General features: G+C 36.6%; 1 protein-coding gene across 2 annotated transcripts; it reads left to right on the forward strand.

Annotated features, from left to right (window-relative positions):
* The first annotated feature begins 956 nt into the window (after positions 1-956).
* On the forward strand, positions 957-24,188 carry ZFAND1 (zinc finger AN1-type containing 1). Of its 2 annotated transcripts, none has more exons than XM_032869115.1 (8): positions 957-1,034; positions 8,845-8,887; positions 10,459-10,498; positions 12,622-12,749; positions 12,837-12,928; positions 13,698-13,819; positions 23,572-23,727; positions 23,835-24,188. In XM_032869115.1, the coding sequence occupies exons 1-8, from the start codon at positions 980-982 to the stop codon at positions 24,003-24,005; spliced, it is 807 nt and encodes a 268-aa protein (XP_032725006.1). In that variant the 5' UTR covers positions 957-979; the 3' UTR covers positions 24,006-24,188. The 2 variants fall into 2 exon arrangements, with proteins under 2 accessions (XP_032725006.1, XP_032725005.1); XM_032869114.1 differs by having other exon boundaries at positions 967-1,064.
* Positions 24,189-25,706: the final 1,518 nt, after the last annotated feature.

The raw sequence follows: 25,706 nt of genomic DNA on the forward strand, positions 1-25,706 counted from the left end.
TGAGATGGAAATCTTAAACAGATTCATGCAGGAGCAAACCTTGAAGTAGTAACTGTTTCCCAATCTCACCCTTTCCCCTTCTCAAATGAATATTGATTTAGACAGACCCTGTTATACACAAGGTATTGAATATTTTTCCAGTTCATGTCATGAGTATTTTTTTTTTTTTTAAATGAGTACGTTTTTGATCGCCGCTCATCCCACTCTGAGTCGTGTCTGGTGTCACACCAATGGAATGACATCCATTCATACTCCACCTAGAAGAGCCTCTATTTCCTTGGTGCCTTTGAAGTGGCTCATCAAGTACATGAGACTCCCCTTCTTCCTTAAAGAATCGCAAGCTTTCTTCAGGGAGCTGTTTTAAATGAGACGGGGCTCTCTAAACTGAGGGACTCAACGCGGTTCAGTACACACTCGGGACCTCAGAACTACAGACTTTCACCTTCCCCCGAATTAAAAACATAAAATAAAATAAAAACCACTTTACTTTTAACAAGCCTAATGATTCCCTTGCAAGAGGTATTTACTTTATTATTAAGTAACAATGGTGCAGGACAAATGCGGAATTGAGTAAGGTCCTTCTTCACTTGATGATTGCAAATACTTGTACCGAGCACTGTGCCGGTTCGGAGATTTACATCAATTAAAAAAAGACAATCCTCGTGAGGTCGTCCCCGATTTGGGTTGCAGCAGGGAGGGAACTTCCGCATGCACAGTCTTCCAGGTGAATAACTGGATATTTCCTTAAGGAGAGGATGCGAAGTCTTCTGCCCAAGAACACAAACCAACCAACTCCCTTTTCTTCGCGCCGCCTCATTAGACTCCTGGATCGTAAATACGTTCTCAACGCCGCGCACTCACAACAGCTTGACTCCTTCCAGTGGCTGCACCAGCCCGGCGGCAGGCTCCGCCCCGAGGCCCGCCACATTCCCAGCAGGCGCCACGCGGGCGCCGTAGCCCCGCCTCTTGCGGCGCAGTGATGGCGGAATTGGACATAGGGCAGCACTGTCAGGTGGAGCATTGCCGGCAGCGAGGTGATCTAGCAGTCCTTAGCTCCGGGCATGGTAGACTGGGTCCCACTGTGTCTTCACTGATAGTGGTGGCGGGTGAGGGGGGTGCTGGGGCGGGGTGAAGCCTGAGGAGGCAGGGTGGATTCGTCTCTCCTGGGTCTGCAGTGAGATGTGTTGGTATTTTTTTCTTGCTCCAGAGCCTTTGGAAGAGACTTGTGGTCTCTTTAGAAGCGAACCATGCAATTTCCGAAAACGTGCCTTGCAGCGTTCCCTTTGTTTTTCGAGTGTCCCTGGCCAAGAACTTGTTGTGTCCTTCCTACTCCTTTTTGATGTCGGGAGACTTGTGTTCCCCTCTGATCCCGCCACTACAACCTTGGGCAAGCCACTTTCCAAACTTTTTAATCTGTTACTTACCTGTCAGATGGAGTCGGGTGAGTTCAGTTTTTCACCTGTCTTCGTGGCTTCTCGTGAGAATGCCCTTAGCTTTTAGCAGATTCTCGTCCTCAGACTATTCTGCTAAATGATCTTTATGCTCACTCAGTTCTTTGATTGAATATTGTTGACTCAACAAACATTTACCAAGCATCAATTTTGGTGCTGGAACTACATAGGAGGGTATAAAATACAGTCTTTTCCATAGAAAAGCTTTCAGGATAATGTGCATTTTGGAGCATTAGTAAAGTGATGTTCTCTATACAGTCAACTGAGAGCCCAATCTAATAGCCAGTGGAAGTGTGGCACAAGCTTTAAGATGTCCTACACTTGGACAGGGAAGTTTCCAAAGCATTAGAGCGATACAGAATGCTCAGTCTTTGGTATCTGGGTTTTGCTTCAAATGTGTGCCATCACAGTTGACAGTTACTACATAGGGTGGCAAATAGGTTTCATCTCTCCTTGCAGCTTCAGTTATTGGTTGTAGGTACCCGGTGAAAAGAGGACTCGGAGATTTAGCCCAGTTTTATTGGGAATGCCATAATGGTTTAGTGATACTTGCTGTGGGCAGCGGGGGAAAAGGGCACACTACCCTCTATGTTCTTCTAACTTACAGTCTTTATGTGTATATTTTACCACTGGCTGTCATGGCCAGCCATTCAGAAAACCTGTATTTCCTTTCATAGAGAAGCTTAGCCAATTGGTTTTGACTGTTAGTTATGTTTATCTCTGGTATACCTGATTACTAAGTCCGTGGTATCTGCCAAATTCAGGGATCTCTTAAGATATAAATATATATGAAATGAGTCCAGGGTTTACCTCTTCAGAGTAGTGGAGAGAGGATTAGGATTTAGAGGGTATTGAGTGAGTATCCTAAATCTCGCTTAGCTTCTGTATGGAGAGAAACATAGTTTCCTACCTTGATCTTAACTCTTCCCTCTAGGTCCTTTTGGTCTGCATATAATATCTAATTCATCATCATGAGTTTCAAAATAGCAAGCATGTATAATTTTTCCAGTTTGAAAGAGACATAGAAGTTAGAATATTATGTGCTTCATTTTCTTCTTGTTGACAAATGAGTGCATACTTTTTTTGGTATGCAACATGCTCACAGTTTCATACCTCAGAACAACAGTGTCAATTCACTTAACTTACTTCTGAGGTAGAAGAACTGTATTCAGACTCCCTGGTCCTGCAGGCACAATTATCCAGGGATCCCTTTGGGTTATGATAGGACCTCTTTCTGTTTTAGTTAAGGTACCCTATAGAATGAGACCTTTTCGGGAGCAACTGTAGTCTTCTCTAAAATGTACCTTTTGTTTTCACTTTGTAAAAGTGCGATTGGACATACCAGCTTCACTTGACTGTATAGTTTCAGGTGCACAATATAGAGATTTAGCAATTCATTTACTGCTCCGTGCTTACCATGATAAACGTAGTCATCATCGTCACCATCCAATGTTATTATAATATTATTGACTACATTCCTTATGCTTTTCATTTGTGATTTGGTTATTTTATAACTGGAAGTTTGCATCTCTTAATCCCTTTATCTGTTTCACCCATTCTCCCACCCACCTCTCCTCTGGCAACCAGCAGTTTGTTTTGTGTACTTAAGAGTCAGGTTTTTTGTTTGTTTCTGTTTAAAGTTCCACATGTAAATGAAATCATATGGTATGTCTGTTCTGTCTTATTTCATAGTGATACCCTCTAGTCCATGCATGTTGCCACAAACGGCAAGGTCGCATTCTTTTTTATGGCTGAGTATTATTCTGTAGTATATTTACGTACCACATCTTTTTTTTTTTTCCTTAAGATTTTATTTATTTATTTATTTATTTGTCAGAGAGAGAGAGAGAGAGCAAGCGCACACAAATAGGCAAAGTGGCAGGCAGAGGTGGAGAGAGAAGCAGGCTCCTTGCCGATTAAGGAGCTGGACGATGCAAGACTCCATCCCAGAATGCTGGGATCATGACCTGAGCGGAAGGCAGTGGCTTAACCGACTGAGCCACCCAGGCATCCCTTACGTACCACATCTTTATCCACTCATCTATCATTGGACACTTGAGTTATTTCCATATCTTGGCTATTGACAATAATGCTGCAGTAAACATAGGGGTGCATATATCTTTTTGAATTAGTGTTTTCATTTTCTTTAGGTTAATGCCCAGTAGTGAAATGATTGGATCACATGGTATTTTTTTTTTAAAGATTTTATTTTATTTATTTATTTGACAGACAGAGATCACAAGTCGGCAAGAGGCAGGCAGAGAGAGAGGAGGAAGCAGGCTCCCCGTAGAGCAGAGAGCCCGATGCGGGGCTCGATCCCAGGACCCTGGGATCATGACCTGAGCTGAAGGCAGCGGCTTTATCCACTGAACCACCCAGGCGCCCCTTCTTTTTTTTTTTTAATGGTATTTCTATTTCTAATTTTTTTTAAAGAGCCATTGTGACAGGTATAAGGTGATATCTCATTGTGGCTTTTATTTGCATTTTCTTGAGGGTTAGTGATTTGAGCATCTTTTCCTGTATCTATTGGTCATTCTTATATCTTCTTTGGAGAAAGGTCTATTCAGGGCCTCTGCCCATTTTTTTAAATGAGGTTATTTGTTTTTTTTTTAAATCTTGAGTTGTATAAGCTCTTTATATATTTTGGATATTAATCCCTTTTCAGATACATCATTTGCAGATATCTTGTTCCATTCAGTAGGCTGCCTTTTTGTTAATGCTTTCCTTTGATTCACAAAACTTTTTTATTTGTTATAATTCCAAGTTTATTTTGTTTTTGTTACCTTTGCCTTAGGAGACTTACCTAGAAAATGTTGCTAATGCTGACGCAAGGAAGGAAGTTATTGCCAGTATTTTCTCCTAGGAGTTTCATGGTTTTAGGTTTCACATGTAGGTCTTTAATACATTTTCAGTTTATTTTTATGCCTGGTGTAAGAATTTTTTTTTTGTTTCATTCTTTAACAGGTAGTTGTTTAGTTTTCCCAACACCACTTATTTTATTTTTTTAAAGATTTTATTTATTTATTTGACAGAGAGATCACAAGTAGGCAGAGAGATAGGCAGATAGAGAGAGGAGGAAGCAGGCACCCTGCTGATGCGGGGCTCATTGCGGGGCTCGATGCAGGGCTCGATGCAGGGCTGGTTGTGGGGCTGGATGTGGGGCTCGATCCCAGGATCCTGGGATCATAACCTGAGCTGCAGGCAGAGGCTTTAACCCACTGAGCCACTCAGGCGCCCCAGCCAACACCATTTATTGAAGAGACTGTCTTTTTCCCATTATTTAATCTTGCCTCCTTTGTAATAGGTTAACTTGACCATAATAAGATTTTAGACCACTGTTTTCATTTTCATTTATCTCCATGTATTTTTTTAATTTCCTTTTTGATTTTTTGGTTACCCACTCATTGTTTGGTAGCATGCTACTTAGCCTCCAAGTATTTATGTTCCTTCCAGATTTTTTCTCTTGTAATTTCTAGTTTCATACCTTTGTGGTTAAAAAAAAGATGCTTGATAATGATTTTAGTCTTCCTAAATTTATTGAGACTAGTTTTGTGGCCTAATAGGTTATCTGTCTTAGAGAGTGTATGTATTTGAATGTATTCTGCTGTTTTTGGATGGAATATTCTGTGTCTGTATTAAGTCCATCTGGTCTAATGTTTCATTCAAAGTCACTGTTTCCATATTGATTTTCTGTTTGGATGATTAACCCACTGATGCAAGTGAGTTGTTAAAATGCCCCACTATTGGGCGCCTGGGTGGCTCAGTGGGTTAAGCCTCTGCCTTCGACTCAGGTCATGATCTCAGGGTTCTGGGATTGAGTCTCACATCGGGCTCTCTGCTTGGCAGGGAGCCTGCTTCCTCCTCTCTCTCAGTCTCTCTCTGCCTGCCTCTCTACCTGCTTGTGATCTTGCTCTGTCAAATAAATAAATAAAATCTTTAAAAAAATAAAATAAAAAAATGCCCCACTATTATTGTATTGCTGTCAGTTTCTCCCTTTGTTAGTAATTGCTTTATGTTTTTGAATGCTCTTATGTTGGGTGTATAGATACTTGTTATATGCTCTTGTTGGGTTCCTTTTATCATTATGTGTCTTTGTCTCTTGCTTCCATGCTTGTTTTGAAGTCTATTTTGTGTGCTGTAAGTATTTTGGCTTCCATTTGCATGGTATGTTTTTCCACCCCTTCACTTAGAGTTGTATGTGTGTCCTTCACATTGTGGGGAGTCCCTTTTAGGCAGCATCTAGATGGATCTTGTTTTTTAATCCATTTGGTTGTCTCGTATCTTTTGATTGGAGCATTTACTCCACTTAAATTTAAAGTAATTATTGAACAGTGTGTACTTATTGCCATTTTGTTACTTGTTACCTCTTGTGGTTTGATGGCTTTCTTTAGTGTTAGGCTTGGATTCCTTTCTCTTTATTTGTATATATCTCTTATAGGTTTTTGATTTGTGGTTATTTTGAGGTTTGTAACATGCATATGGCAATTTATATTAAATTGATGTGGTTGCTTAAGCTTGAACACTGTTCTAAAAGGATTATATTTTTATTCGCCCACCCACGTTGTATGTATATGTCATATTTTACATCATTTTGTGTATCATTGGACTTGTTTTTGTAGATACAATTCATTTTACTGCTTTTTAACCTCCATGCTGGTTTTATAAGTGATTTTTGTCTACTACCTTATATGTTTGCTCTTACCTGTGAAATATTTTCCTTTCATAAGTTTCTTCTAGTAGGGCCTTTTCTTTCTACTCAGAATTCTCTTCAGTGTTTTGTGTAAAGCTCATGTAGTGGTGATGAACTCTAAGTTTTGTTTATCTGGATGATAACTGCTGGGTAGAGTGTTTTTGGTTGCAAGTTTTTTCCTTTCAGCACTGCAAATATATCATGCCGCTATCTTGTGGCCTATAAAATTTCTGCTGGAAAGTTAGCTAATAGCCCTATGGGGTTTTCCTTGTATATAGCTTTTTTTTTTTTTTTTTTAAGTTTTTCTTCCTGTTTTTAAAATTACCCTTTTGGGAAGGGGGTAGGAGAGGCAAAAGGAGAAGAGAGATAACATTAAGCAGGCTCCATGTCCAGCATGGAGTCCAATGCAGAGTTTGATCTCATAACACTGAGATCATGACCTAAGCTTTAATCAAGGGTCAGATGCTTAACCGACTGAGCCACCCAGGTGAACCTAAAATTATCTCTTTTTCGTTACTTTTTGTCATGTTAATTATTATGTGTCTTGGTATGGACCTCCTTGGGTTCATCTTGTTGGAGGTTCTCTTTGCTTCTTGGATATGGATATCTGTTTCCTTCCTCAGATAAGTTTTCTGCCGCCTTTTCTTCTTTTCTGGGATCCCTATAATGTGAATGTTAGTATACTTGATGATGCTGATTTCCTCTATCCTATTCTAATTTTTTATTATTTTTTCTTTTTTACTCTTCAGCCTGGTTGCTTTTCATTATCCTGTCTTCTGAATTTGTGGTCTGTTCCACTGCTCCCCTTATCTGTTCTCTCTAGTGTGTTTTTTATTGCAGCTATTAAATTCTTCATTTCCAACTGGTTCTGTTTTACATTTTCTATATCTATGTTGAAGTTCTCTGAATTTCATCCACTCTTTTCTCAAGTCCAGTGAGTATCTTTGTGACTGTTATTGTTTTCATTATTGGATATATTGCTTATCACAGTTTCTTTTAACTCTTTTGCTGTGATTTTTTGTCCTGTTCTTTAATTTGGGACATATTTTTCTCTCATATTGTGTAACTCTGTTTCCATGTATTTGGGAGATAAGCTATGTATCTTGGTCTTGAAAGTTAGTGTACATGTGTTGAAGAGGTCCTGTGGTGCTTGTAGTACAATGTCACCTGGTCACCAGAACCAGGTGCTCCGGGGTGTCTTCTCTGTGGGCTGCATGTGCACTATTGTGGCTGAGCCTCATTTGCCTTCAGCCCTGTTGGCTGCAGTGACCTACTTTGCTTCCTGTGGGCACACTGGGCAGAGTTTGGTTCCTGCACTGTTGAGAGGCCTTGGTGGGCTTGGAAGTGGCTGAGCCAGCATTCAGAGTAGGTGTGCGCAGACAGCCTCTATGGTCCAACTGAATGGTGGGGCTTTCTCCCTGAGTGGCCTGTTAAAAGCTGTTAGAACTTTGGGCGTGCTGTGTGTGGGGTTATCCCCCACTTCCCCAGGGCAGGAGTCACTTTGGAGTGGCACTGGTCCCTACTGGGACTGCTTGGAGATACGGCAGGAGAGGAGCCCCTTTGGAGGGAGTCTGCTGAGGTGAGCGGATTGGATGGGGTAGGAAGGCAGGTGAATGCATGGACAGAGGCACCCTGCTAGCAAGGTAGTTGGAGAGTGTTAGTGCTGGTTTCTCCAAGGCCCCTGCTATCTAATCTGGGAGAGGAAAAGAGAAATGGTGCCCTCTAGCACTTCGGTTCTTGGACAAGTCTGAGAACCCTGTCCCTCTAGTGCACATTCTGAGATTAGTAAATAAATTGCCTTCATGAATACCCAGGTGTTTTTCAAACAGCTATTTCTGTGCTAGTTGCCAACAGTTACTTATTCTAGCTTTTTAAGTGTGAGGACTCCGTTTACTATTGCTTCCAGCTCTAAAAGATTGTTAAAATACCTGGAGGTGACCCCTGCTGATTTTAAAAGCTTGCGAAGTTTAGCCTCACTGGTTTTCAAAGCCTGATATTATGAGGACTTCTCTTCCCAATGCAGGTTTCCAGTAGCTGGGGTGCTTAGTATGGGCTCTGATCCTCTAGCTTCTCTGTGCTTGTGTCCCTATTTATGTCTAGTCTTACCACAGGTTTGGATCCCAACTGTGTCTCCACTACTCCTACCCTTCCAGTATGTCCTCCCTCTGTAGCATTAAGCGTGGAAGGTCTGTTTCATGTCTTAAGGTGTTTTTCAGGGGTAGCTTTTATCTTGGTGTATCTGTGGGAGGAGATGAGCTTAGGGTCCTCCTACACTGTCATCTTCTCATTGCCCCAAAACTTCACTATTAAACACTTTGCTTAGCATTGCTAGGTTAGTAAACTGTGGAATCAGAATTGAAACCTAGGATTTTCACTTCAAATGCAGGATTTTTGCAGCATACAGTACTCAGAACACATAATAAATCTGGGCATCCAAAAAACCCCAGTACTTTTTTTTTTTTTTTTTCTGATTTAGCACACTACTACAAAGAACATTTAATCTCCTGATAATCCAGTCATTCCCAGAGTGCTTGAGGTTGTGATAGCTTTTATTTAACTACTACTTCCTACACTAGGATATAGGTCAAAAAGAAGAGTTCTCCTATAGAGGTAGTTCAGTACTTTAAGGATCTTTTTGTTTAAGAAAACTAAGTCAAAATCAGATACTGACCAGTGCATGTAACATTTCCCCCTCAATTTTAGATTTTCTTCCTTTTGTGTGTGATGGTTGTTCAGGAGTATTTTGGTAAGTTAAATTTTTATACAGGATTTGGGAGTAATTTTAGTGTTTGTAATATGAGATTTATTTCTGAAAAGCAGAATGATTTAAAATAGTTTTTAATTTAGCCACTGATATTTTATATTATAGTAATTACTTAGAAAATATAGTCCTAGGCTCTGATTACTTGTGCATACATGTGGGTAAACTTTAAACTTTCAGAAATGAATTTGTCTTTGTGATTTTACATAGAAGTTATATTGTGGTCTTGTAATCATAATGAGAGAACATAGCGACAATATAAAGAATATGGTAGAAGGGACTCCCTGGGTGGCTCAGTCGGTTGAGCATCAGCCTTTGGTTCAGCTTATGGTCCCAGGATCCCAAGATTGAGTCCTGCATCCGGCTCCTTCCTCTGGAGGGAGCCTGCTTCACCCTCTGCCTGCTGCTCCCCCTGCTGGTGCACATGTGCTCTCACTGTCTGTCTGTCTCTCTCTCTGACAAATAAGATCTTAAAAAAAAAATAAAGAGTAGGGTAGAAAACAATCCAGGTACTTCATTAATTAAAATGAAGAATCTAGCCTATACATTTCTTAAATTGGATATCACATGTCCATTGCATATACATCACATGCAAGATAAAACCTGGGAACTAAACCAAAGATTTTGAAAAAGGTCTTTTCTTTGTAATTAAACTTTTGTGTTTTAGGCCTTCTTCTTTTTTTTTTTTTTTTAAGATTTTATTTGAGAGATAACATGAGCATGAGTGGGGATACAGGCAGAAGGAGGAGAGGGAGAAGCAGACTCCCCACTGAGCAGGGAGCCCCATGCAGGACTGGATCCCAGAGCCCCTGGGATCATGACCTGGGACGAAGGCAGATGCTTAACCTACTGAGCCACCCAGGTGCTTCCATGTTTTAGGCATTTAACTTATTAAATAGAATATGGAAAAAATTAATTATCTTCAGAAGGTAACTCAAAGATTTATTAGGATTAAATAAAAGTAATGCATATTTTTCAGAAGTAGAGCATTTCTTTGACATTTTATTCCTGATGGTCTTTGACAAATAAAAGGAATTAAAAGACTCTTTGTATTTGCACATACCTTGAAGCATTCAGAGGCAGTTTAGAGTGGTGAATTATTTTTATTCATATTGAAATTGAACAGTTGGGTTTTGAAACTTTTGAAACTATAGATGCTCTTTTTTTTATGATTTTATTTATTTCTTTGACAGAAAGTTCACAAGTAGGCAGAGAGGCAGGCAGAGAGAGAGGGGGAAGCAGGCTCCCTGCTGATTAGAGAGCCCAGTGCAGGGTGCGATCCCAGGACCCTGAGATCATGACCTGAGCTGAAGGCAGAGGCTTAACCCACTGAGCTACCCAGGTGCCCCTAGATGCTCTGTCTTTAATTTGTCTGCCATTTCAGTTTATTCTTATATGCGGAGTTAATGTATTGTGAGTCTTCTTAATGATACTAACCATTAACCATTTAATGTAGTGTGAGTATTCTTAAGGATACTAACTATCTAATTACTACAGTTATCTTTAAGCACATTACTTGATTGAATTTGAACTTTTTTTTTTTTAAATTATTTAAGCCTTGAACACAGAAGCAGGGAGTCACACAGCTGTCCTGAGGTATGTTACTAGTTCTAATAAAATGCTTGTATTTATGTACTTTCATTCAGAATTTGAATTTAAATCCAGTCAAGGTACCACAGATTAAAATTTGGCATACTGAACCAGTTCTGTAAAGAGGCTCTTAGTTCATTTTCTGTTATTTTTCTCAGTTTGTTTTAAAGAAAAATTGGTTTCCTTGGTAGTTATAAATTGTTATCAATCTTAAACATTGCAATTAGGTTTAGGTAGCCCACTTACAGCTTTAGGCTCTATATTTTTATTATTTATTTATTTATTTATTTATTTATTTTTAATTTCTTTGACAGAGAGAGATCACAAGTAGACAGAGAGGCAGGCAGAGAGAGAGAGAGAGAGGGAAGCAGGCTCCCTGCTGAGCAGAGAGCCCAATGTGGGACTCCATCCCAGGACCCTGAGATCATGACCTGAGCCGAAGGCAGCGGCTTAACCCACTGAGCCACCCAGGCGCCCCAAGGCTCTATATTTTTAAATCTACAATGGAGTTAACATTTTCATCATATATTCCTTCAAGTTTTCCTCCACCATTTTGTTCATTGTCCTTATTTCCTAGTGTTAGGATTCGGTATTTACAAATTGTTCTCACTCAATCAGCCTTAGATCACCAGGAACAATAAAATCCTCACTCCAGTTCTGATCTAATTGAAAGATTGATAAGAGCAGTTAGATAGAAGCCAAAATCACCAGGAACAATAAAATCCTCACTCCAGTTCTGATCTAATTGAAAGATTGATAAGAGCAGTTAGATAGAAGCCAAAATATCACTGTTACTACTCACAGAGGAAACTGAATGATGAAGCTTAGTGTGGTGTAGTGTAGGTTGCAAAGGAAATCCAGAATTAGGCAGATTTTCCTACTAGTCACAGCTGCGCTTCACCAGGTTAGGCCTCCTCCTAGAGAGCAGTTCAATTCCAAGAGGGAAGAAGAGAAAGCTGACCCCACCATACCAAAGGTAATTTTCTCATATTTATAAGTTGCTTCATCTCCTTTTGTCAGAGAAAGGAAGGAAGTTAAACTGAAGCGAGTTGATTTGGCAGAAAGCTTTGTGCCTTACATTTTTCAGTTGATATTTTATTCCTGCCCAACATTTACCAAGCACTTTACTAAGGATTTTTATATCTGTTTTCTCAATTATAGAAAGTTAAATGAGCTTCAGTCCAAATCTGGTCCTTTGAGGCTTAGGTGATTTATGTTAGGAAAATGAAAATTAACATTTTGATACTGTGCAAATTAATTGGAGGGAAGTAGTCGTATAGTAAACATATTGATGTTTCTTCAGCTTGTTAATCTTCTCTGTGCTTTCCTTTTTCTTACGATATCACTTGTCTCTCATAGAATGTCAATTAAGATCTCCTTAAATCATGAAATGAAAATAATTTTACCATTAGATCAAATTTGGAAAAATAGTCAATTCCAACAAGATATAACTACCATTTATATAGAGGAATGCTCTTTGGTTGTAGATTTTAAGAGATTATTTCACTAAATTCATTCAACTCTAAAAACCTAGTTACTTAAAACTCAAACTAGCCTGACCTGGATTTTTTTTTTTTTTTTTAAATCTTGTAAAATCTCTTCTTCCTCAATATTTGCTGGTAATATAATAAAAAATGCAGAATAGAGCATGTAGCAAAATAGAGAATGTATCATTGTAAAAACCATCTTTAACCTTCTGTATCATGGATAAACATACTTTTAAATTTTCTCATACATATATATAATATATATTTAACTTCCTAAAATCAGCATAGAAAGTAGTTATGACTTGCCACTTGAGGGTTGATGAAATGATCACCTAAACATATTATTATGGGGGCATCTCAGGACTGATACAGAGTAGAAGACTAAAATTATGAAGAGTAACTGAATAGTCATTTTAACTTGACTTAGAAGATAAATATACCATAGTAAGAAAGTATGAAAATGTAGAACAGTCAGCAGAGTAATCCTTTCTCACACCTTATTATAATCTGTTCTGTGAGAGTACATAAGTTGTTCTGACAAGTTTAAGCAAAAGCGATATGAATGTTGCCTTCCAAAATAGATGTTGATTTGCTTTAAATGTGAAATATATAATGCCATTTTCCCCTTTGTACATTTTTCAGGTGACTGTAATCAATGAGAAACTGAAGTCAGATAAGCCTACATCTTACCCATGCTCATTCAAGGACTGTGCTGAAAGAGAGCTTGTGCCAGTTAAATGTCCTTATTGTGAGAAGAATTTTTGCCTGAGGTGATCACTGAGATCATTCAAATTCTGTGTATCTGTTTAAGTTGTATGCTAATTTATGAAGTAGTGTCACTCTTCTGTTGCTCATAGGCACCGTCATCAATCGAATCATGAATGTGAAAAACTGGAAATTCCTAAGCCTCGTATGGCTGCCACTCAGAAACTTGTTAAAGATATTATTGGCAAGTATCTAGAAAGCTTGTTTTGTTGTTTCCTTATTGCTGTATATTTGTTACAGAGTATTGCTTCTTTGATCAGCTGGCACATTATGGAAGGTGTTTTTATGGCCTCAATGTTTATAACTTGGTATAGATTTTGATGACATTTTTGTGACCGTATTTCTCACAAGGGCTGTGTGACCAGTGAAAAACTGGGAATTCTATGGATGTGCCCTACCAGATGTTCTCTTTTACTGGGCCACTTAGATCAGCTGGTTAACTATCATGGCTAGACATGGTATTCATAAGGCCAATATAATGGTTTCCTTTCTTTAAATATGAATCTTAAGTCTCATCAGCTATCTTATGAATGTTGCTGATAATCTGAAGCACCAGGAAGAATGTGTCTGTGACTTAGACCAGTCTTTCTGGCAATATGTTCAGAATTTTCATTCTGAATTAGGATAGTACCTTTATTTAAGATCTTCTGTAGCCAAATCTCAAAGTTTTTTGCAGAGTTGTTAGCGGTTGTTTTGGATTAAATGGACTTAAATTGGAAAAAAGCACATAACAGTGAGTTTTTTGACATGGGGATTGCTTAGGTCAACCTCACTGTATTTTTTTAATGGTCATGTAAAATAATACCAACAAAAAGAATGTGGTCTCTATATAGTTCCATTGTATGTAATTTGTATACATTTCAAGGCCATAACTAATAAATAGTAATTGGTAGAACTCTGGAAAATGTAATGTAAAAATTCTGTGTGTCTATATGCTTATACTTATTTCTTAGATTCTAAGACTGGAGAGATAGCAAGTAAACGACGGAAAGGTGCAAAAAATAGTGAAACAGCTGCAAAGGTAGCACTGATGAAATTAAAAATGCATGCTGATGGAGATAAGTCATTGCCACAGGTGGGTCTCAGAGATTTTTGAAAAACAGAAGTGTTCCAGAGACGGCTGAAGCTCCCTTTTTACTCTTCTCACCCATCAAGTAACAGCTAATCTGAACCTGATAATGTATTGTTACTAGTATGATATGGTAATACTTTTTTTTTTCCACTTTACAAAGTATCAGTGAACCATCTGCATTCTTTTTCAACCTTTTTTTTTTTTCACTTGGCATCATGTTTTTAACACTTACCTATGTGGATACATTTAGTCTAGTTCATTCATTTTGATACCATTTTGATGGTGCACATTATTCCATAGTATGAATATACCACAATTTATCCATTTTCCTAACGAACAGACTCAGATTTTTTCTAATTTTTTTGCTATTATAAACTGTTCTTGTAGTGAACATCCTTGTGTATGTGTGGGAACATTTTTCTAGGGTGGTCCCTTTAAGATTCCATAATATCAATTATATTTAATATAATATCCCAGTACATATGTACATACATGCATACATATGTATATATGTACCTTAACACAGTTTCAGTAAGTAATACCTAGTTCTGTTGTATACTAGCCTTATGTGTTACATACTCTTGCTGGTTTTTGTTCTGTTTCATTTAAAGATTGTTGATTTTATAACCCTTAAAGGATGGAGACCATCAATCAGATTGAAAAATGGTACTTTAAGGAATATATCTAGAAATAGAAAAGCTGGGTCATGGGGTTTCCTCATCTTCTGTTTTACTAGATAGTATCAACTTTCTGTTGTCAGTGGTTGTACAGATTATCTCCTTCCTATAGTATCTGAGAGTTTTCAGTGTTTCTTGTTTCTATCTTACTGAAGTTTAAAGTTGAATTTCCTTTGTGACTAATAAGGTTCAGTTACTTTGCATTGATTTATTGGCCATTTTATGTCTGAACTATTCATGTCCTTTGCACATTTTTTCTGTTGGGTGTTTTTCCCCCACACTTTAAAAAAAGGTTATAGGATTTTTATATATTCTGAGTTCCAATGCTTTCTTGACTAAACTTGACTAAACAAGTTTCACATTCTTTTCAGTCTATGGCTTGTTTTCACTTTGTTTTTGACTCTTTAGTGGTTCAGACTTTAGAATTTTAATGTACTCAAATTTAATTTCCTTAAGATTTGTACTTTTTGAAATAAGTTCTTTTCTTATATCATCCTTTAAAAGTTAAAAAAAAAAAATTATCAACTCTTTGTTCCATTTGGAACTTAGTTGTAAGTGAAGTAGATTTTTTCCTCCCAGTAGGGTTCTATACATTTGTTCTATACATTTAGGATTAATTTATGGATCTCAGTTCAGTTCCTTTGGTCTGTTTGTCTGTCTTTGCATCAAGAGCAAACTGTCTTAATTATCATAGTTTTGTAATAAGTAGGACAAGTCTTTCCACCTTATTCTTTGCTTCCAACCACATCTGTTCTTGGTACTTTATTCATTTGTAAATATTTTAGGATCACTTTGTCCTGTTCTTTGAAATTGCAATTTTGATAGGAATTCTCACATTTTAGATTAGCAGCAGTTGACATCTTTTAGAGTTTTGATTCTTCTCATCCACATCTAATGATTTCCAATTTTTCTTTAGGTCTTTTTTTTAATTGTCTTTAACATTTTTATAATGTTTACACATATTTATATATCTTAGGCTCCTCATCATTTTTGTTGCCATTTTAAGTGACAACATCTTTTTAAAAAAATTACATTTTCCTAATGGTTATTGCTCATTGTTGTATGTTGTCTTTCTGTCTAGCAAATAACCTTTCTAATAGTTCCCATAGTTTGTAGATTTTCTGGGATGTTTTCTGTGTAGCCATATCTTCTGTGAATGACAGTTTCGTAGGTTTCTTTTTTTCCCCCCAAATTTTCTTTTCTTCTTCTCCTTATTTATCTTAGTGCATTGGCTGAGATCTCCAGAAGTCCTGAAATAATGTGGGTGAGAGTAGGCATCTTCATCATTTTTCTGACTTTAATGCAAATGACTTTAACGTTTCATCATTAAATGCTGTGTTTGCTATACAGTTTTGGTAGTAGCCTTTATCAGGTTAGCAGTACTTCTTTCTATTCCTAGTTTGCAAGGAATTTATATCATGAATAGGTTTGAACTCTTCCTGTAAGTTTTTTCTACATCCAATAGGATAATTGGGTGTCTTTTCTTACCTTACAAATGTTTTAAATTACATTAATCGATATTTTTGTTGAATCATCCATATATTCCAGAATAAACTGCTTGACTCTGGTATGTAATTCTTCTAAAATGCACTAAGTGATGAGCTATTATTTAGTGTTTGATATTAGTACCTATATTATACACATAAAATTGAGTAGCTTTCTTTTTTATTCTTTGAAATCTTTGTAGTGAGTGGGGATTATTTGTTCCTGAAGGGTTGTTTTAAAGGGTATTAACAACCTTTGAATCTGTTGCCTTTTTTGAGGGGAGAATTTTGAATACTATTTCAATGTTTTAAATGGTTTGTGGTTTATTTGAGTAGCCCTTTCTTCGAAATTTTGGTAAATTTTTTTTTAAAGGATTTTATTTATTAGAATTGGAGCACCCGAGTATGGACTAGGGGGAGGGGCTGATGGAAAGGGAGAGAGAGAATCTCAAGCTGACTCTTCATTGAGTGCAGAGCCAGTGTTTGGGCTCAGTGTCAGGACCTTCAGATCATGACCTGAGCTGAAATCAAGAGTCAGGACACTTAATCAACTGAGCCACCCCAAATTATAGTAAACATTAATTTGTCTTAAAACTTCCTATTTGGGGGCTCCTGGGTGGCTCAGTGTGTTAAGCCGCTGCCTTCAGCTCAGGTCATGATCTCAGGGTCCTGAGATGGAGTCCCGCATCGGGCTCTCTGCTCGGCGGGGAGCCTGCTTCCCTCTTTCTCTCTCTCTGCCTGCTCTCTGCCTACTTGTGATCTCTCTCTGTCAAATAAATAAATAAAATCTTAAAAAAAATAAAATTCCTGTTTGGTGTAGATTTTCCAGTTTATTGTTAAAGAGTTGTTCGTTATTTTCTTATGTTCCAAAATCTCTCTTGTGTCTTTAGTAATCATTCCATTTCAATGTTAATATTTTTTATTGATACTTTGTTTGCCCCTTGAACAATCTTGCTAGAGGTTTGTGTATGTGTGTTTTAATTTATGTTTTAGTTGTTTTAGAGAACCATATTTTGGTTTTAGTGCCCTCTTTACTGTTTTGTTTTTGCCTTTTTTTTTCTTTCTGTGTCACTGAATTCTGCTTTTATATTTCCTTTTATCTACTTTGCTTAGATTTTCTGATCTTTTTCCATCTTCTTGCAGTGAATTTATTTTCAGCTTGTTCGGGTGTGGGGTTTTTTCTTAACTTGATAGTTTAAACAGAGAAAAGTTACAAGAGGAGTACAGAGAATTTTTCCATATTCTTTATCCGAAGGTACCAATTATTTACATCTTGCCCTTTTTGCTTAGTCATTTGCAGTCTTTCTCCTGCCACCACCCCTCACCCATTTGTGTGTATTCTTATGCATGTCTGTGTGTGTATGTGCATACTAATTTTTGGTCTGCTTGATCTATCAGTCTGAGACTGAGGGTGCTAAAATCTCCCACTATAACTGGTTTTGTCGGATTTCTTTCTTGTAATTCTAATGGTTTTTCTATACATATTTATTATCAGGTACATGGAATTTCTTATATCTTTATGAATTTTGCCTTAAATCTTATTTTGAATGATAATACTGTTTCACGAGCTTTCTTTTAGTGACTACTTAACTATTACATCTTTTTAAAATCCCTTTATATTTAACTTTTCTGTTTTGTTTTAGGGTGTCTCTTGTAAGCAATATATAGCTGGACTTTGTTTTCTTTAATCCAGTTTGATAGTATCTTTTATAGGTGAGTTGAATCCATTTATATTGTGATCACTGATACATTTGAACCTATTTCTTCCATCTTATGCTTTTTGCTCATCAACCTTTTCCTTTGATTATTTCCTCTCTCCTCACGTCTTTTGTATTGATTACATTTTCTATATTCCCTTTTATTCTGCTGGTTTAAAACCATTGATTATAGTCATTGTTGGGTGATTATTTCTTAACATTTTCCCTTTTTTTTGAAATCTTGATTTGGTGGTTTTAAAATTACAAATGTAGTACATGCTTTTACAAGTGTAACCTTTAAAAGATGTATAAGGGGAAAAACCAACACACCATCCTTGGCCCATGTCCTTCCCATTAAGGCAGTGGTTCTCAATTGAGGGTGATTTTTGTCCCCTAGAGTTGCTTGTCACAACTGGACATGGGGATCCTATGGTATCTAGTGGGTATAGGCCTGAGATGCTGCAAAACCTCCTATTATGGATAGGACAGTGGCCACAGTAAAGAATTTTCTGATCCAAAATGTCAGTAGTGACAAGGTTGACAAGGGCTGCCCTAAGGTATCCAATAATATATTGTTCAGATTACTTTGCAGTTGTTTCATTACTGAAACATAATAGTAAAAATTTGTATAGCACTTACTTTGTTCCAGGCCCTCTCCTAACACATTTAATCATTGCAAGGAGCTTCTGATATAGGCACTATTATTTCTGCCTAGAAGGTAAGAAAATTCAGGCACAAAAAGTTTAAGTAATTCGCTAGTAGCATAGCTACTAAGTGGAGAACTACCAGTTGAAACCAGGTGGGCTGGCTTCAGAAGCCATGTTCTTAACACAGGTCATAGCTTATTGTGGGGAATGCCACAGGTCTGTAGCTATAACTTTTCCCCTTGCATTAAATGTGTTTGTATTTAGACACATGTACTTACATATATTATATATATACATACACACACACACACACACACCCATGTGTATGTGTGTATACATATAATTTTACATAAATGGAAATGTTTACTTGTATATGTATGCAAACACAAATTATCTTATGGTTATTATTTCATTATTTTATAAAAATGGCATCATATCATTTAGTCACCACTTTTTTCTTTTTAATACTCACTATATATTAGGCCCTGGGGATACAAGAGTAAATAAAAGTCCTTGCCAACATGGAGTTTATATTCCAAGGGGTGATAATGGCTATTAAATATTATATACGATACCATGTCAAATAGTGATTATGGCTATAAATAAAAATAAGGCAGGTTTAGGTGGGCTATATATCGTTATCTCTATATATCCTTTTCATTCATGCCAAGCAGAAATTCCCTCAAGGGAGTTGGTGTGGCTTTAAATCATTCTTTAAAAAACTAGGTAAATACTCCAGTTTGGATATACAGGTCTTTTTTTTTGCCATTTTTCTCTTGATGAACATTCAGTTTGTTTCTAGTTTTGGCTATTGTGCTAAATAGTCTCAATCTGGTTTCTTATTTCTGTGAGCTAAATTCCAAGGAATGTTTGCTTGGTCAAAGGGTATGTGTATTTTAAATCTTTGTAGGTGTTGCCAAACTGCTTTATAAAGAAGTTTACATTTCTTTATCTAAATTCTTTAGAATTTACATTTCTACTAGCAGCAGTTATTAAGTCAGCTTTTATTGACTGATTACACCATGCCGAGCATTGTTTTGTGGCTTTAAATTTTTTATCTCTTAATACACACACATTTGCTGGTACATTCCGTAACTGGAAATACTAGGATATTCTGTACTCTGTGTCCTTATTTCACAGATGAATAATCTGAAGTTGTTTAAGATCACTCAGGATGAGGCTGCCCACCTACCCAGTTTAATATACTGCCTCTTGGGGCCAGACATGAAAGTACCCTTTCCTCCTCCCCTGGTTTGCAAGTAGCTGTTATCCTTTTTAATGTTTTCCAGTCTAATGGCTATAAAAAGATATTTCTAATTGCTTTAGTTTGCATGTCCTTGACTACTGTTCAGTTTGAGCATCTTTTAATATGTTTGTTGGCCATGTGTAACTGCTCTTTTAGTCACCCATGATCCTTTGATCATTTTTCTCTTTGGTTGTCTATTAACCCATACTCATATCCTTTTATGTTGTTTGGTCAACTTATGGAAATTCTTGGAGTATAATAGATGTTAAATTTTTTTTTATCTATAATCAGTTTGCTTTGGAAATTACTTTTTTCAAAATCTAATACTCTGATTTTTCTTATGTATCTCATTGACATTATCAGTGGTTATTTTTTTCTAAGATTTGTCTTTTTTTTTTCCTGCTTTGGTTTTCTTTATTTTTTTGCATCTTGCATTTGTCTTTAATCCATACAGAATTTGTTTTTAGCATAAACTATGAGCTAAGGACCCAATTTTATTTTCTTCCAGTTTTTTAGCTAATTTTGTCATCACCAATTATTAAATCATTTCTCCTATTGAAGGTGTTATTTGGTATTTCAATTCATAATAAGTTTAAGATTTATTTTTACTGGGTCTATTTTTGGATTTCCTATTCCACTCATTTTTTACTCATATCAGTACCGACTTGATATGATGCAATAGCTTTATAGAATGTCCTAATACAATAATGTAAGTCCCATCTGTATTTTTTCTTAGCAGTTTTATTCTTTATTCACCCATATTATTCATCCTTATTATATTCAAATTAAACTATGGGTGGGGGGTTGGTCAAAGGGGTGAATGGGAGTGGGAGATACAGGCTCCCAGTTATGAAATGAATAGGTCATGGGAATAAAAGGCACAGCGTTGTAATATAGTCAATGATATTGTAATAGCATTGTATGGGGACAGATGGTAGCTGTGTGGTGCACATAGCATGATGTATAAACTTGTCAAATCACTATGCTATACACCTAGACTAATGTAATGTTGTATGTCAACTATGGTAAAAACAAAACAAAACAAACAAAAAAACCTCTTGAAATTTTCATGGTTGTCTTGATGGGACAAGGTTTTGAGTGACAGACTCCAGTAGGTAACTTTAAAGATTTTAGATTCTTTGAAGGAGAAATGGAGAAACTGAGAGAAATCATTATAAATAGAAAGAGAGAACACAGGATAGTGTTAGATATGTGGCTTCCCATGCCCCCCATTTCCCACAAGAATATAAGCTGTGATATTAGCGCCAATAGGATGTAAAGGTTTGGCCATTTATAAGAAGCCCCCTTTGGTATTCTCAGGAGGATTTATACCCTCTTGAACTCTTCCTCTTTGTAGTGGAGATTCTGGCTTCCTTCCTACTCACTAGGTGTAAGCAACTGAGTAAAAGGTCAATACATTGTTTAGTGATTTCTGTAAGTTAGGTAAAGTAAAATTCACTCTCCCAGCTAGTTTGGACTGTAAGTCCTGACTGAAATCGTTCTGAGGGATTCACTTTGGATTTGCATTGTAGGATATGTAATGTTGTCTAAGAATCCTGTAAGTCTTTCATTTATCTAGCTCCTGTTTTGTCTTCTGTAACATTTTGTTTTTCTTCATTTAAATCTTATTCCTTATTTTCATCCCTAATTATCTCATGGGTTTTGTTTCTGTTGTGAACAGAATATTTCCATCTACCTCTATATCCAGGTACTTACTGCCAATATAGAGAAAAAAAGGTGTTTCCTGTTCATCTTACTCAGTCACATCACCAAATTCTGTGATTTTTTTTTTCTTTGCCTTCATTTCCTAGGTAAACAATCACACCCCACTAACAAATAAGGATTGTTTCAATTTTAATTTTTCAGTAATTATACTGCTTAATTCATCTTCTGTACTGTATTTTCTAGAATCTCCACTGTAATGTTTCATAACATGATATTAGGCATGTGCTTACATTTTTAATTTTTAAAATATATAATTACCAATTTTTCTCTCAGAATCTAAAGTTACTTAGTATTGTATCCTCTTGAATAAGACAAGGAGTTTGACATGCTTTCACGTCCAGTTGAGTGTGTCTCATCCCTTCATCTTTGTTCACACAGGATTCTTTTTAAATCAGTAGCTGTTAAAAAATATCAACATATTTTTTGAATTTCTCCTTTCCTTAGGACTCACTTTTATTTTGAATAAGTACTATAGTTCATTCCTTTAAGAGTCTTCACTGGTAAACTTCAAGTCTTCTGAAAAAGCTCTTATTTTGCCCTCACTTGAGCTGGATTGTCCATTAGATTCTCTCAACTCTCTTAATACACTATTCATTGGTCACTGTTTATTATTGAGGAAGCATCTGTCAGTCTTGTTGCTTTATGGGTAATCAGTCTCTTTTTGGTAGTTAGGAATTTATGATATTTTCTAATTTTAGTGCAGTGTTTCTACATATGAATTTATTTTGATTGCTCAAGTTGGCCCTGGAGGTACATTTTTAATTTGACTTATTTTTTTTTACTTTTGGAAAATTATAGTCATTACCTGTGAATATTGCTTCCTTCTCTTAACTTTTGTTAGACATATTTTTGGATTTATAACTTCTATCTTTATGCCTATTTGTGCTACATTCTAGAGGACTTTCTCAATTACATCTTCCAATCAGTTAAACCTTTTCATTGAATATTATTGAAATTTCTCCTGTTTGAGTTTATTTCAGAAACTATATTTTAAAATGTTTATATTTCTCATTGGATCTTCATAGCTTGCCTTGTTTCGTTTCTGCCTATTTTTGATTCATACCTTTTTGGTCCCTTTTTATGGATATATCCATAAAAGTATCGTTTTCAAGTTTGTTTAGTTCATCTGCCTATGGTAAGTTAACCTTTGTTTTGAATTTCCATTTATAGATCGCACATGTCTGTCTTAAGTAGGAGGTGTTCCCGCTGTATTGCTTACTGTGGTCACTCACCTCTCCCTCTTTAGCAATTTTGCACTTTCTTCCACTGGCCAGTCTACTCAGATTGTGCTTTTGCTCTGCAGAGCTTTTCAGATTATTATGGATCCATTTACTCAGTTGGAAGACCTTGGCTTTGTTCACTGTCAGGAGGTTCTCTCTGTGCTTCCCTGCCTTCCTAAATACTATGTTTTGTAAGAAGTATCTTAAGTTAGCATTCAGCCGCACCTTCTTCAGCGTCCTTTCCTGGAGCACAAACTCAGTGCTAGCCTCTGCTTCCAGGCAGTGAGCCCCATCCAGGTACTTCATCCCCATGTGCCACTGTTGTTTCCCTCTAACCCACAGCTGAACTTTTGACTACTGCTTTCTCTTCTGGAGCTTTGAAAGTCTATGGCTTAGCCTGCCTACCTGTCACTTGTGTGTGTTTGTTTCATTTCTGATCCTCACGGATGCTTGTCTTTTTCTTTTTTCTTTTATTTCTTTTTTTGGGGTGAGGCTATAGCTTTTAAATTTTTCCTTTTGTATTTATGCTCTTTTTTTTTTTTAAGATTTTATTTATCTGACAGCGCAAGCAAGGGGAGCAGCGGGGAGAGGGAGAAACAGACTCTCTGCTAAGCAAAGAGCCTGGTATGGGGCTCAATCCCAGGCCCTGGGATCATGACCTGAGCTGAAGGCAGATGCTTAACCAACTGAGTCACCCAGGTGTCCCAAAAAAACCAAACTCCTTAAAAAAAAAAAAAATTCCCCTCCCTTCTCCTAGTTTTTGAATATAAAATCCCAGGAAAAGACCTTGATTGACCTAATTTTATGTCACATCTTGTCTTTGCACAGACCACCCAGCCTAGGACCTTAGGTCCTATGCATATGCATTTAGGTGGATTCTTGGGTACTGTGAGTGATATTCCCACTAAAAGATACATCATTAGAGGTTAGTCATCTAACCACAAGAAGAGAGGAAGACAGATCACCGAACAAAAGCAGATGCTCTCTATTTATATATGTGAGTGTGTGTGTGTGTGTGTGTGTGTGTGTAATCTGTATTTTAACTTTTTATTTTTACAGAAAGAAAGAGTTTACTTTCAAGTTTTCTTACCTAAGGGGAGCAAAGAGAAGAGCAAACCAATGTTCTTTTGCCACCGATGGAGCATTGGAAAGGTCATAGACTTTGCAGCTTCTTTAACCAGTCTTAAAAATGATAATAACAAATTAACAGCTAAGGTAACAACTGGTTATAATTTTTCTTTAAAAGCTTTAGGATACCTGTATACCAGCATGTTTGTTTATTACAGCATGATTTATTTCCTTTAATTTATTTCCCTTAACAGAAATTAAGGTTATGTCACATTACTTCAGGAGAAGCCTTACCCTTGGACCATACTTTGGAAACCTGGATTGCTAAGGAGGATTGTCCTTTATATAATGGTGGAAATATTATCTTGGAATATCTTAATGATGAAGAACAATTTTTAAAAAATGTTGATTCTTATCTGGAATAGTCATGTAAGGATTCAAGCCAGAAATGAAGAAAATTTTATGTTAAGTCAATTTCTTTTACTACAAATACTATATACGTATATTTTATTTTTTAAAAGTTGCTTTTTAACTTATTTCCATTATGTCATAATTTACATTATCAGTTTTCTATTAAATTAAATTTGAATTTTTGTGTTAAAGTTTAACTGTGAGCAGACATTCAGTTATTAGTAAATTCTTATCTTTAGCTTTTATTAGGTTGTGCTTAGTAACAACAAAAAGGTGTATTTCATTTAGTTAATGTCAGCTGTTGTGGCGCTGCTGCGTATCCTCTTTACTCTCGGATCTAAGCTGAAGGAATGACTCATGTTTGGAACATTGCTACTTTTAAGGCAGAGGAAGAAAGATGGTTTTTAGAAAATACATGTATCCAAAAAAAAAAAAGAGAGAGAGGGAGAGAAAGAGAGAAAAAATCCATGCATCACTTTTGCTTTAAGCAAGTAACCTGGCCAAACCTTGTATTATGAAGCCAGGGTATGAAGCCTTAACTATATATCCAGATGTATAAATTGATGTGTGTATGAATCATAGAAACTTGGAGACCATCTCATTCATTCTTCTAAGTTTTTAGATGAGGAATCTCAGGGTAGGAAGAAGAAATGATTTTCTTGGTGTTCTCTGTACTGCATTGGGGCATATCTCTCTGATAAAGGTCCTCCTCCAGTAGGATTTACCTTTTTTGTTTGTGTAAATGTATTACAAATGAGAGTAAGATGAGGTAGCACAACTTCATTTCAGTATCTTTATATATATCAAAGCAAAATACATACCAAAAGCAATTATATTTTACCAACACATTAAAATGAATGCTTCTGACTGATCTATCTCTTCCATCGGTACTCAACAAAGTACTACCATATAGAAGAAATAGAAATGATTTCTTCTTTTCCCTTTTTTGTTCTTTTTGGGAAAGGCTTTGTCCCTTTTCTGTTTTAATTGTCATGTACACAAAGTAGCTTTACATATAATTAAATAAAGGAATTAAACTCAGAATGTTCATCTCTTTGTATTTTCATGAAAGGAATGGAGATAACTTCTGACTTCTGTCAGCTACTTGTTCATTTTTTAAGGTAATTATTGGAGTATGTACCAAATATAAGAATTTGATTGTAATTGCCACGGTGGATATAATGATGAGTTGTATGCATACTTATAAAAAAGCTGTGTAGCAAATGCCAAATGAGTAGATAGACAGTAAATATAGATGTTCCAGTGGTTCTTTTATTAGAAACTACAAGACCAGAAGTAGAAATAATCCTTAAATATATTCCCAGAGACCAGAAAGTTTTAATACAGACCTTAGCATCTGTCATAATTACTTACATATAATAGGTGATCAACACATGCCTCATGAATTGAATTAAAGTTAAATATACCAGAAAAAAAAGCAATGGGGGTTTGAGAAGAAGGGCGGTAAGATGGGCAGAAATTGAATTATACCCAGGGAGAATGAAGAAGAGGTCTTGTCAGTGATTAGAGAAAAGACAAAGCAGCATGGAGGAAAAGACTTAATGTCAGCCGGCAAAGGAGAGGTAAATTAGATCAGGTCCCAGATAGTGTAGCAAACTAGTCTAGAAGAAACACAAAGGTTCCACCATCCTCAGAGACTGTAGGGACCAGGAGTTTCTTACCTACAAGATCGTGGGTAAGAAAGTCTCTCTACA

This window comes from Lontra canadensis, unplaced genomic scaffold, assembly GCF_010015895.1.
Source record: "Lontra canadensis isolate GAN:19392208 unplaced genomic scaffold, GSC_riverotter_1.0 scaffold37, whole genome shotgun sequence".
NCBI lineage: Eukaryota > Metazoa > Chordata > Mammalia > Carnivora > Mustelidae > Lontra > Lontra canadensis.